The 13514-nt window shown below is 40.5% G+C and overlaps 1 protein-coding gene across 2 annotated transcripts in view; it reads right to left on the reverse strand.

Moving 5' to 3' along the window:
* Positions 1–1612: 1612 nt before the first annotated feature.
* AUTS2 (activator of transcription and developmental regulator AUTS2) overlaps positions 1613–13514 on the reverse strand; it is a 971187-nt gene continuing 959285 nt past the window's right edge. For both annotated transcript variants that reach the window (XM_077836749.1, XM_077836748.1), the window contains 5 exons: positions 11596–11737; positions 10942–11019; positions 9304–9387; positions 7812–8034; positions 1613–2855 (listed from right to left, as the gene is read on the reverse strand). In XM_077836749.1, the coding sequence (XP_077692875.1) occupies positions 1613–2855; positions 7812–8034; positions 9304–9387; positions 10942–11019; positions 11596–11737 (1770 nt within the window). The remainder of the gene's footprint in view (positions 2856–7811; positions 8035–9303; positions 9388–10941; positions 11020–11595; positions 11738–13514) is intronic.

Raw genomic sequence — 13514 nt, forward strand, 5'->3', positions numbered from 1 at the left:
TTGTTCTTTAAAAAAAAAAACACCGCACAACATCTGGAGTTCACAAAATCTGAAGCTCACAACTAAACTTTCAGTTGACTACTAAAATAGATCTCTGATCATTAGAAACAACTGTCTGTCGTTAGACATTTTTTTCTTTTCTTTTTTTTTCTTTTTTTTTTTTGCCAAAACAGGATAACAACTTCAGATAGCACTTTAATACACTAGAAGACCAATGGAACTAATTTTATTTCATACATATATTTTACAGTCCAGTAGACAAGATATTGTATTCTTTCTGATAAAGTCATATTGTCTCCAAATATTTAGACAAGAAACGTAATGCATTATAAAATAGTGTGTTATGAAAAGACAGAAATTTCAGAAGATTGGTGCATTTTTTTTAAAAGGGCCATTTCTCCTGTGATCAGGGAAAAACAAAGCTGACCTATTAGCTATTCACAGACTTTATTACCAACTGAAACACAATAAATTGCATTATGAAATCTGCACTGGAGTTCAGACTAAACTACTGATCCACAGTGAAAATATATCCATCTTTTAGGAAAGTATTAGCTTTCTTGTAGGATTTGTTTCAGTGTAGCTAAATTCACTTAACAAAAAAAAAAAAAGTGTGTGTACAGATAAAAATGACACACTGATCATAACAACAGACTCAAATAGCTATAACGAGATGTTTTTCCAAAAATAAACTTGACATGTTAAGTGACAAAAGTTCCAGGAAGTATCCCACATTTGATTGTTACTCTGTTTAACCCAGGTTAATAAGACTGAAAAACCATCCATCATATTAGACACTATGGTGTCAGTGATTATATTTTGCTAACCTGCACAAGGCCTAAGAAATGACATGTACTACAGTAACATTAGTATCTTGATGCCAGGGTTCATATGGAAAACTACACTTCTAATGGATTGTTTCATCATCAAAACAAGCAAGGAAAACAGATTTATATAATAGATGAGCTTGTTCAGGGAAAATATGACTTTAAGTAGGTTGTGTGTTGAAAGGCTCCTTTGAGTTATACAGGCTTTTGTGAAAAGCCTTAAAATTCATTGCATAGTTGAAGGGGTTTAGCTGTCTATAACAATATATGTAACACAGTATAAGCAAACTGTGTTGATCAATATTAAGTTTGCAAATAGCACAGTTTAAGAAGTATTAATGTTTTATGTGACTTAATTTTATCTATTTACATTTGTACAAAGTAAAGCTTTCATCTTACCCTTTTTGCATATATGAACCATTACCCCATGAAGCAATCTTTTTACACAAATATCTACAATTGTCTTCACTTCTGGTCTGAAAGAACTTTGTACGGTTGTTGTTGGTTTGTTTTTAACCAAATTATGATGATTGATGCCTTGTTCTTCAGTTCAAATTTTGAAACTTTTAAACTAGAAATAAAATAGAGTAGGAGACACAAGGAACGTATGGACTTGGCTAAAAGATCTGGAAAATTTCAACATGGCATATACAAAAAACCCATTTCAAAATCTTTGCGCTTGGGTCTATACATTTTGTACAGCGGAGTCACATCCACAGTCTGCGTCAATGACTAGCAAGAAGCTCTTTATATCGTGTTCAGTATCTCCTTATTTTTTATTCTCTTTATCGAGCTTCAATGTCCTTAAGGGTGTGAGAAGGAGGCCTCTCTCTCATCTCTGTCGACAGAGGAGTAGTCCTTCTGGGAGACCCAGGCCGAGGTCCCAGAGTGGAAATAAGAGGAGGAGGGGCGCTGAGAGCTGCTGTGGGAGGAGTTTTATTGAGAATGCCATTCTGGTGTCCTGTCGGGGGACTGACTCTGGGATAGTGCATGCTGGGAAGTCCAGGTGTGATTAAACTTGGGTGAGGCAGATGACCATCCAAGGCGGCAGGGTGAACTGAGTGCAGGCGTGCATGTTCGTAGTCCTCTCTGAGCATATGTAACCGTTCCCTCTCATCCAAGTGGTTGCCCCTCTCATGCTCACGTCGAGGATCCATGGACAGAGAATGGTGGTGGTGGTGGTGGTGGTGATTGTAGTCATGAGGTTCCCTGTCCCTGAATGACCTATCGGCTTCATATAATCTTGGCGTGGAAAGACGATGAAGGGGATCGTTTCTTAGCAAAAAGTCTCTGCCCAGAGGGTCTCTCCGATGAATATCGAGCTCTCTGTAAGGATCTCTCAAGGGATCCCTCATCGGATCCCAGTGGAAAGACGGGTAGGGAAAACGTTCTCCACCTGGGATTGGGCTTATTCCCATAAAAGGTGTCATCATGCGAGTCCTGTCCAGGCCACTGATGCTGTTCATGGGGTGTATACCAGTTACACCTACAGTCATAGGCATAGACACTAAGGAACCTGGATGGACGTTGGCTGTAGATATTGGTGGTGGCTGGTCAGATGACCTATGAGTCTGAGGTCCCTCAGGTGGAACATCGTGGTCTTCCTTCCGTTCCTCCTTCACTTTGACTTCACTGCTTTTCTTCTGATTCTCGTATGCAGTCTCAATCTTTCTCTCAGCCTCACGGTTGGAAGTACTACTAGGCCTGGTGCTCTCCACAACAGGGGGCCTAGCGTAGGGTGAAGGTACCCTGGACATTTGCTTAGACTCTTCCACTGCCCTGCTTTCATGGCCCAAGCCTTCTTTCTCTGACGAGTAGTTGTCCTTCACCTTGTGTTCTTCAACATTCATGTCCTTCCGAGATTCGGAGTGATCCCTCTCTCGTTCTTTGGGTTTCTCTTTCTCTCGAACCTCAGGATTGAGATGGCTCCTGATCTGCTCAGCTGAGCTGCGGTTATGTCCAAGGGAGTTCACTGGATGGATAGGTGCTGGCGAAGGATGACTGGAGTGTCTTTTCTCAATACTCTCCCTAGAGAGAGCAAAGTGTAAAGGTTAAGGATTTGAGAAACTCTGAAAATAAAACAAAGCACCGAGTTCCTGACTCCCTATTCACTGTTGTGCAGAAAGCTAGTAATGTGCTATTTTAATGCATTATTTCCTTTGGCAGAGGCATATGTGGCATTGCTAGAACACCCCTTCTCTACACTATGCTTGTTCTATTTATCTAGACCCGGGAGAAAGAAGGCCCCTAGAGCTGCTTTGCAAACCATCTGACCAAATCCTCAGCACTCAAGTCAATGGAACTATACCAACAGAGATCCTGGCCCCCTCTATCTGTATAAGTTTTAAACAGCAGCCTCAACAGTTTGTAAGAAGATAAGCAATGAATAAAAACAACCTAACTCTAGCCTCAAAAATAAGTGAAGAAATTAATTTTAAATGGCAGGAGTTATATGATTTTTACCTGACTCCTCCCAAATGTATTTTAATAGAAGTTGCGGGGTGGGGGCGGGGAGAAATGAAGAGACAGCATTTGTTTCGCATTGATTTATTGTTTAAAATCTCTACACCCTACATATCTAATTTCTTTATGTATATATTCTGCATCCTTCTTGCTTTACAATTTGCATTGAAGAGTTTGAAAACATAACAAAATATACCCTCCATAGTACTACTTGATGGAGGCTTTCAGCATCTCCCTTAATGTGCCAGCATCTCTCTACGGGTGAAACTGATCCTAGTCCAAGAGGTCAGAAGGGCCTAGCACTGAAACCCTCAAACTAGGCCTTAAGTGGGACATCAGTGGTCCATAAATCTTGAGCTGACTACCTGCACAGGGGTGAATTTCACCCTTTATGAACAGCTATGTCCCTCCTCAAGAAGATATCTCCCTGGACCCTGATAATCTTGCTAATAAGAGCCCTGCTTCTAGCCTGCCTTTTTAGGAAGACCATAGAGTTGCCATAATCTTTCCATCTTTCCTGGACCCATTTTATTTTAGATCTCTATATGGTACAGAAATAGCATTAGACAACGATCTCCTCCTGGTGACAGATGTCTATGCTGATCCCTTTAGAGCTACAGTATCAGCTGTCCTTTGAAACCAACAACAACAACAAGGTAGAGTAGACACCGGGGCAGTTTCTGGCAGTGATACAGAGTAGCTTCATTATTTACTCTGTAAAATGGGTTGTGTTGGGCCATCGGCCATGGGAATTCTCTCATGTAGGGTACTGCAGAATTCTCTTCTGTTAAATGTGTAGGTTAGGCTATTAGGAAGGACAACAAGGTAGCCTGAGCAGTGTCACCCTCCATCTCTAAGTCTCTGTTATCAGACCTGGGTGAGGCCGTCTCTCTGCTTTCTCAGTGTCTAGCCATGACTGGGACTTGCGAGAGGCTAGGTGGTTGAAGCTCAATCCAGAAAAGACAGGAAATGTGGCCTTGGAGGTTGGAGGACACATCCAGAGGAGATATTTAAGAGGTTATCTTCCCTGTCAATTGAGCAGTTTGGCTTGCCTTTTGTTAATAAGGCACCCTGTCTAGGGCTCCTGTGTATAGAATGTAGCTGCTTTCAAAAGGTCACCTAGCAGCAGCAATCAAGGGGATGATATCCTTTCATCTATGCGTAACCTCTTGGATACGGATCTCGCTGTGGGCATTCATGCCTTTGCTACCTCCAGACTAGATTACTGCAACTTTAACTTCATAGGCACACATCAGAAGACTGCTCGGAAACTTCAGTTACAGCAAAATGGAACTGCTCAGCAATGTGTTTCTAACAGCGTGAATTTGATGCCCACACTGATTTACTACACCTTAAATGTTTGGGACCCTGGATACTTTAGAAACAGTCTCTCTCCTCATGTTCTGTATCAACAACTGAGATTAGCTGAGCCATACAAGCTGGATATGAACATCTGGAAGCGGGGATTTTAATGAATGCCCCTCAACTTGCGGTCATGATTCCTTTGTTTCTCCAACAGAGCGTAAGTTTGTGGACTTCCATGGCACTCTGCAATGACGACCTATTAATATCAGCTTTTGCTTGGGGGAGTGATTTAGGGACTTCTTGGTATTTTTATTTTAAGGGGAACCTGCTGAGTTCTTTAGTTAATGCTAAATCAGTTTGCTTTGTAATTTATATATTTTCAATTGTGCTTGAAATAAATGCTTTCTGTAACCAACATGAATAAATATATTCAATTACCATACTTTTGGATGAATGAAATAACCATTTTCTCTGCCGATTCTGTCCTATTCAATTAAGCAACCAGCATATACTGATGAAATTATCTCAAGATGCACTAAGATTCTATCATTACACAATAACTCAGCTAAGTAAAATGTAGTCTAGTGGGTAGAGCTGGAGACTGGGAGTCATTTAACCTCAGATCTACTTTCCGGTCTGTCACAGACTTGCTGTGTTAACTTGGCCTAGTTTCTGTGCCCCAGTTTCCAGTATATTGACCAGGCAACATTTGCTTTGGAATCCTCAAGTGAACATGCAAAGTATTGTTATTACTAAATATAACATGTAATGTCTGTTGCCAAACTGTATATTGCCAGGCACCTATTGAGACATCTCACTATGATTATTCTACTGCATTTATGTTGCTAAAAGAGTCAACAAGACTCATGATATTTTCTGCTCTGGGATTACAATCACCTGAATGTCATCTGCAAGAATGGAAATTGTTCTCTGGTGCCTTTTAGATTACCTATTGTTGCTGAGCACAAGGGTTCTCACCTTGTACTCACTAGCTATTGTTTTCTTTCTAAATGCTGTAATGCAGTGGTGGATTTCTTGAAAAGAAAAGTGACACTGATACTAAAGGATAAAGAGTGTACTATATCAGAATATACCAATGTAAAATTGGAGCAATTTTTGGGTCTGACTGTGATTTACCTATGCTGGTTTCATATAAATGCAACTCCGTCAACTTCAGTGGAGTTACTTGTAATTTACACTGGTGTAAGTGAGATTAGAATCAGGCACTATCGCCTAATCAGGCTAACATAATTGCTGCATGAGGTTTGGTAATTATCTGCGCATACCTAAACCCTGTAGAAAAGAAAGGATGGTCTTGTGATAAAGGCACTGTAGTAGAACTCAGGAAATAAGTCCCGGCTCTGTCATAGACTACTTGTGAGATTTGTGGAAATTGGTTTATTTCTCTGGACCTCCAGGTCTCAACTATAAAACGAGGCTAATACGTCCATACTCCACAGGGATGTTGCGAGGATAAATTAATTAACATACTTGAAGTGAGCAGATAGTATGGTGGCCCCAGAAATATCTGGATAGCTAGTACGTTTCCAGACTGGATTTTCCAGCATCTTCAAGTACAGGTAATAGCATTACTATATTGCAAAATAAAGCTCTTGAAAAAAAATCACCTTTTTTTCTGTTTGATACATTATCATACTAGGTTAGAGAAATCAGTATTCTACTTCCATAAAGCTGACAACTGTAACTGTGCAGAAGTATGATGTATGAATGAAGTTTAATTTTTTCAGACTCTGAAATTAGGCTGATCGTTAAAAAGAAATATGCTTGGAACTATGACATGGAGTTCAGAGCGATGCAAAAGCAGCTGGCAAGGAATATATTTCTGAAAGGGATTGTCTTCAACAGAGACACACGTTGTAACAAAACAACAAAATACCAGATGAAATACTTATGTAGTTCTAAAATCTACCCACATCCACAGTAAGTAAAATTATTCACATGGCTAAGTGTCTGCAGGATTGACTCCCCAATTCCCTTTCAAGCATTAAAACTAGAGCTGAACAAAACGAGGCCATGCGATCACACAGAAAATGTTCCAAATGGAAAAATATAGTTGAAAAAATCTGTAGCTTGACTTACTTAAAAAGTTCTTAAAAATGTATTTTTAGAATATCAATGTGTTCATGTAACGTCCTTTAAAAAAGAGGTTACTCATGAGTATACTCAGTGGAGTAGCCAAAAAAACACATTTCCTAAATATTCAAGAAAGAAAGAAAGAAAGAAAGTTAGCTATTACCTAGCAAAATAACGAATATACCATCTTAGCAGGAAAGCTGTTAAGCTACACTTGTTGAAAAAGCTGAAATCCATTCTGCATGTTTTTCCAGCAGGATATGACGCTGGCTGACAAAATCTTATAATTTGGTTCTTAAATGTTAATAAGAATTGTGATTGATGTAACTATAATGGGAACATTTCTGAAAAAAAAAATTGACCCGTTTTAATTTTCATTAACCTTTTCCAACTTGGACAGGTTTACACTAGTGTCGGAGTCCACGTAAGGCACTGAATTAAAACCATGTTCTGAAATGTACAAAACCAATGCAAATATGTTTTTTTTAAAAAGGACTCAAGGAAATGTAATGTACTGTATGAAAACTAAGACTTACTATGTCAGTGAACCATGACATACCTGAGCATTTTCCAGTGTTACAATTGTTTATTTTAAATATTACAAATGGAAGATTAATACCTTTGAAAAATGTTGCTAATGCATGTAAGCCCAGATTTACAAAGATATATACACGCTGAAAGATGCAGATAGGTGCCTAGCGTGATTCAAAAAAGCACCTAAATCACATTAGCACTGGACACCTGTCTATATATTTAGGCCCCTAAATACCTTTGTAAATCTGCCCTGAAGGACAGGTAAGCTCTGTGGGTCTCAGTCTATCCTCACTTTACACTGGCAAAGTTCTCCTGACTTCAGTCAAGTTACTTTTGATTAACCCAGGTGCAAATGAGAGGGGGATCAGCCTGTCTAGGCCTTCTAGGAAGCACCTGAACAAGAACTATGTCTTCTGTATTACTAGCCTAGTACCATCCACATTGACAGTGTTAGTTCTGCAGGGATTAAGTGCACAATTCGACCTGTGGAAGCTGTGTTTTAACCAGGGGCCAGGCTGGGAAGGGTTAAAAGCTGAACAGAGCCCCCACGCTTTGAACTAGACAATTCTTGGAAGCGTTCTTTCGTACCTTTCTTTGTCATCTTTACTAACAGATGAGTCTCGTTTATCTACATCTCTATCTCTGTCATGAGCTGCAGCAGATGAACTGCGCTCCAGCTCTCCTGGCTTCAGCCAGGGCGGAGGGGTCGGGAACGAAGGAGGAGTTCGGTGCAGTCGGTTCCAGGGTTCATGAGGGTTGCTAAAGCTCTGCATACTGGGGCCATCCTTGTGGCCGAACATTGAGTTGGGTGCTGAAATGGTGAAGTGGAAAACAAAAAGGTTTAAGAAAAAGGTATGCTTTAGTGAAGGTACTTACCAAAAAAACTTTTACAGCACTCAGAGTTAAAATGAATACATATTATTGGAGGCTGGAAAAGGAAAGGAGATTAACAGAGATTCATTAGAGGCTCTCATTCCTAACACTAGACAGGCAACTGACAGCTGTTTAACTGCAAAATGGAAATTCTGTATATAAGGGGAGAAAGGATCAGGCAAAATTGACATGTTTCTTATTCCAAACATATTGGAGGCATCAGGGAATGAAAATGATACCAATTCAAGATACGGGCTTGCTATATTCAGTCTGGGACCAGTGCAGAATACATGTTTAACATCCTATACTTTGCAAAACCTTCAGATTCGAAACACATACTGTATACTACTAAATTTGGAAAACAGCCATTCTCAGCTTTTCAAAAGTATACAAAGCATTCATTTCTACCATTGGCTGGTCATTAGTGAGCAGCTCTTAAAATCATGTCTTTCTGGTTACCATCCTGCTTATTTCATTTTCTCTACTTAAATTTCAACATGACTTTGGCAGTGAGTAGCTATGTCATAATTAGACATTAACATGCTGTTACTGTTTGAAAGCTAAGATCCTCAGCTTTCTAGACACATAAATTCACTAGAGCCTTCTAGCTCTAGTTTTTCAAGATGGGAATGATGAAAATAATGTCGGATTTGAAGGGGGGGTGGAGAGGAAGCATGACAAAAGGAAGAAAGATGTGATTTTTAGGGACTGATCTTTTGTGATTGGCCAAAACTATGAAAGATTTAGGTGATTCAGTGCAAATAAGCACAGGACCAGTAAGCATTTTCAAGTTCAGTTTCTTCGTAAGTAGTCAGAAAGGAAAAAATATTCCCATCTAAGGCTAGATAAAGCAGCACATATTAACTGTTTTTGATCATTACAATGGAACTCTTAGGAATTTCTCAAGTTAATTAAATTCATGGGTTCTAGATTACTTTTGTCTTTTAAACTACATAAGGTATTGTTACCAGTTGCTGGTATGTTTAACCTGAACTATGAAATACATAAAGAATAATAATTTGTTTCTGAGCACAAAATTGCATCCTCTAAAAAATAACGTCTGTTTCTGAAAATCAGGTCCTTTGTGACTGTGTGATCTGTGTAACTAGTACAGACACAGCAGACAGTCACCTTCACTCAAAATTTTGAGTCACGCAATGAACAAAAATAATCAAAAGGCAAATTTCTAGAGGAAGAGGTTACTCACTAACTGTCGGGTTCCCAAGTCCCCCGAAGGCATTACCACCCACTGCAGCGAGACCGGTGAACGTAGCTGGTCTATTAAAAGGCTCTGAAATCAAATGGGAACAATTGAAAAACAGTGGCATGTTGGTAACTGCAATGAAGCATTAGTGAAATATCCAACTGTATTATGTTTGCATATAGTGAAGTCCACAACAATAATTAGCTGAACATGATCCAAAATATGGCAGTGTTTAGAGAAAAAAAAGAAATCTTTTTTCAATGCCAGCACAAAGGGATCATTTTATTAGAAAGTCTCTGCTTTAAAACAAAAGCAAGACTTCAAGAACACAGAGTCTTGGGGCCCCTGCACTATTGGGAGTGGTTGCCAATGTGTTAAAGCTGAAAAAAACCTCCCTTTTTATTCCACTCCCATCCCATATCTATTCCACGTGCTCGCTCATGAAATGCTCCTGGCTAACAGGCATTGCTGGCACCATTGATCCTATAGAATACTTTTACGCCGTGTGCTGGTCACGTCTTCTAAACCACATTCAGGACCCAGCTAGGACAGAATGTCCACATTTACTATGCTATGGAATCATGAGATTGACCTGGGCATTTTCCAGTGCTGCGAGGTTTACTGTTAATGTTATATATGAAAAAGTAGTTTAGAGCCTTTGGAAAGCGTTGCAATCAGTCTTTTTATTTTAATTTTCTTTTTAAGTATCTAATGTGTGTAGGACACAGGTAAGCTTTGTGGGTCTGGCTCTCTTTTCACTTTACAGTGGGGGAAGTCTAGTGACTTCAGTGAAGTTACTTCTGTTTTACACTGGTACAAATGAGAGGCGAACCAGCCCCACTGTTTTCTAATGGGTAAGTTAAAGGATTCCTGGTGCAGAATGACAAACCGTTTCCATGAGTTCAGTGTGACATCTCTGTGACCCTCCCAAACCCTGCCCGTCCAGAAACGAAAGACTAATTTAAAGTCTCAAACTCTGATTCACAGGCGGTGGCATGTTGTATTATTGCAACACTCTATGTCGACACAGAATGTAGCTTTTCATTTAATGCCTTGAATTATTCCTTTTTTAAAACCATGGTTGCTGCTTTTCACCAATGCAGGCAATTACACTTCTTACCATTATTTTAGCAAGAGAGTTTAAGTCTACTGTAGTCATGACTACAGTGAAGCTGAATCAGTATTGTCTGACTTCACTCAAAATTCCAGGTGGATGATTTCCAAGTGTTTTTTCTGGTTTGCTGTTATTTGTACCTAGGGCTGCTGCATGGTAGAAAAGAGTCAACTGATTGATTTTTTATTTAGTTTTGTAAATTTTGAATAACTGGCAGGGCACGCAGAGTCTTTGTCTGGGCAGTTTTTAAGAAAGAAAGACAGAAAGACAGAAAGACAGAAATTATTTTTGAGAGGGGTAAAGCATGACAGCTGTTTAACAATACTCTGTGATCACTGGAGAACAGTTTAGAATAGGGAGTGAAATACAACGTAGCCAGTTGTCATTTCAGTGGGTATTTAGGAAGGCAGAATGTACCTGCTCACACTGGAATTTGGTGAGGACACAAACTATGCTTATACATTATTTCCCAGTTCTGTTCACAGTTAATTCTTTACTGAGAATCTGTAACTAGTTCTTGCACTTACCCAAGTGAGCAGCTGGGTTGAGAAAGTTGCTATGATGGGGTGGAGGACCAAAAGGGGTGCCAGCTGGATGAGCAGCACCTACCAAGCAAAGCCAAAGGAAACAGTTTCCTGAATCAGTAAATGAACCACAGTGCTCTTGGCTATATTCACTGTTGTCTGTTATGAAATGACAGCACATGTACATGGCAGAGGTTACCTTAATCCCTGTATGCGGCCTGACTCACTCTCTTTTTCAGGTGTCCTCAACCTGGGGGTTGTGACCCTCAGGTAGAGGTCACAAACAGATGCCTCGGGTCACAGCCATCCTGTCCTTCCCATATTGCTAAATAAGGAGTCTCCGCTAGATTGAAGGGGGGTGCAGAAAGTTGCAGTATGGAAAACGTTGAGAGACTCTGATCTGTCATATTTCTAATGCGCTATCTTTATGGCATGTAAGCTACATCTGTGTGGAAGTTTTCTTTCATTCAGAGTACGTCTGGCAGCTCATCAGGATCTTCGCTTTAAGTGTGGAAAATAACTACAAGATTCAATGGACCAATAGTCATTAAGCTCATGAGAGCAAACCTGATTGGACGTTTCCTGTTAGCACCCACGGGATCGGCCATCCAACTAATATTCCATAAGAAGAAACATCTGAGCTTCTTGAGTACTCACCAGCTGCAGAGAAGAGAGTTGAAGGGCGGGCCAAGTCATGGGGGTGGTGGATGGCTCCGAAGAGGCTGGGACCTGGTGGTCTGCTCAGAAACTCAGGTTTCAGGCCAAAGTCCAGCTTGTGTGGATCAGACTGCATCTGTTTCTGAAATGGAAAATGGGATTCGAAACGAGACCTTCCTAAGAAGGAGCAGTAAAAGGCACCTTCAGAATCATATGGTTGCAGCAAAGTAGTGACACTGAAAATGGAAAGATGCCTTCCCAGGGAATGGTGTAACAGGGTGTCAGATACTGGGATCCTGAACAGAAATGCAGAGAGATTCTTGTGATTCTTCTAGATAATCACAAAAGGCGGAACAATCAAAGGGCGAGAACAAGAATCAATCTCAGGCTCAGGTTGATGTTTTCTTAGGGTACGTCTACCCAGCAAAAAAATCCCCATGGCAGCAAGCTCGAGCCTGGGCTCTGTAACCCGGCAAGGGGAGAGGGTTTCAAAACCTGAGCTCCAGCCTGAATGTTTCACTGCTATTTTTAGTCCTGTAGCACAAGACCAAATCAGCTGACCCGGACTCTGAGACTTGCTGCCACAGGATATTTTTGCAGTGTAGACGTACCTTCAAAGGCCCCAATTCAGTGAAGCACTTAAGCGTGTGTTTGAATCCCACCCAAGGCAATGAGATTTAAGCAGCTCTTGCTTAACTGCTTGGGTGAATAAATTAGGCCTAACCGAATAATAAAAGTAAAACCCAGGGAAGGCGTTAGTTTGGACCATATTCTGTGCGTGTTTGTACAGGGTGTGGGCTGTGCTAAGAGCAGGGTGGAACTACCACCAGTTTACAAGTGTATCTTGTCAACATATGCTTTCACAATGACAGGAATCGTATACCAGTAATGTTAAGTTTGTAACTTAAACCTACAAAAGCCAGAAGTATCAAATTTAATGTTGAAACCTCCCCACCGCATAAACATCGGTCTTCGGCAGCGACCCCAGACTGCAAACACAGGCAGAACTGGTCAAGTTGGGGATTGCGGCTACATCTATACTACGAGCGAGGGGTGCAATTCCCATACTCCCGCACACATACTCGCACTACCTTGACACGAGCGAGGGAGCGTCTAAGTCGCTGTGGTAGGACACGTAATGGTGGGGAGGCACAGCTTAGCTGTGCTTTGTATAAACCCACCTGAAACCGGTGGGTACATATTCGGCACAGTTAAGCTGTACATCAGCTGCCAGTCGGTGTGCTACTGCCTCTCCATTGTTATTTACACCCGTAGTAGCTCAAGGCGAGCTAGCAGGCGTATGCGTATAGGAGCAGCGAAATCACACCTCTAGCTCGTACCGTAGACATAGCCTGAAAGGAATCCAGTAAAGGATGGACCGAGTCTTAAAATCTAAAGAATGTTTGATTTCTGACTGTGTGTATCACAAATTCGAAGCAAGGTGTTGTATTCCATTTTCGTTATTCACGTGGTATTGGAATTTGCTGATTAATTGTGCAAGTCCAGCGGAGTGAATTTTAAAATGCATAACATTGAACCAATAATCTTCACGGTAATGCCGGAGCATGTCACGGTTTATAAATCAATATTTAATACTGTGCCAGCTCAGAGTACGGACTTTACAATGACATGAATATGCATATTTAAAAGTTATGACCAAGTTAATGTGCATGCCTCGTGGCTGCTTTTCAAGTGCTAGTAACTTGTCCATGTAGATGTAAGAACAAAAAAAGGCTCATCCATGTTTGGATCTAATAGTCTGCAAAATATTAAAATGCAAATGACACCGGATTTAAGGGCAAGAAGTACAATTTTAGGGCTTGAATAATTAAAAAATAGTCAGAGAAATACACACTTGTCAGCGGAGTCCCTGCATGCCAGATATTTAGCTTATAAACTTTTTTTTTCCAGAACAATTA

Source organism: Eretmochelys imbricata, chromosome 17, assembly GCF_965152235.1.
Source record: "Eretmochelys imbricata isolate rEreImb1 chromosome 17, rEreImb1.hap1, whole genome shotgun sequence".
In the NCBI taxonomy this organism is placed as follows: Eukaryota; Metazoa; Chordata; order Testudines; family Cheloniidae; genus Eretmochelys; species Eretmochelys imbricata.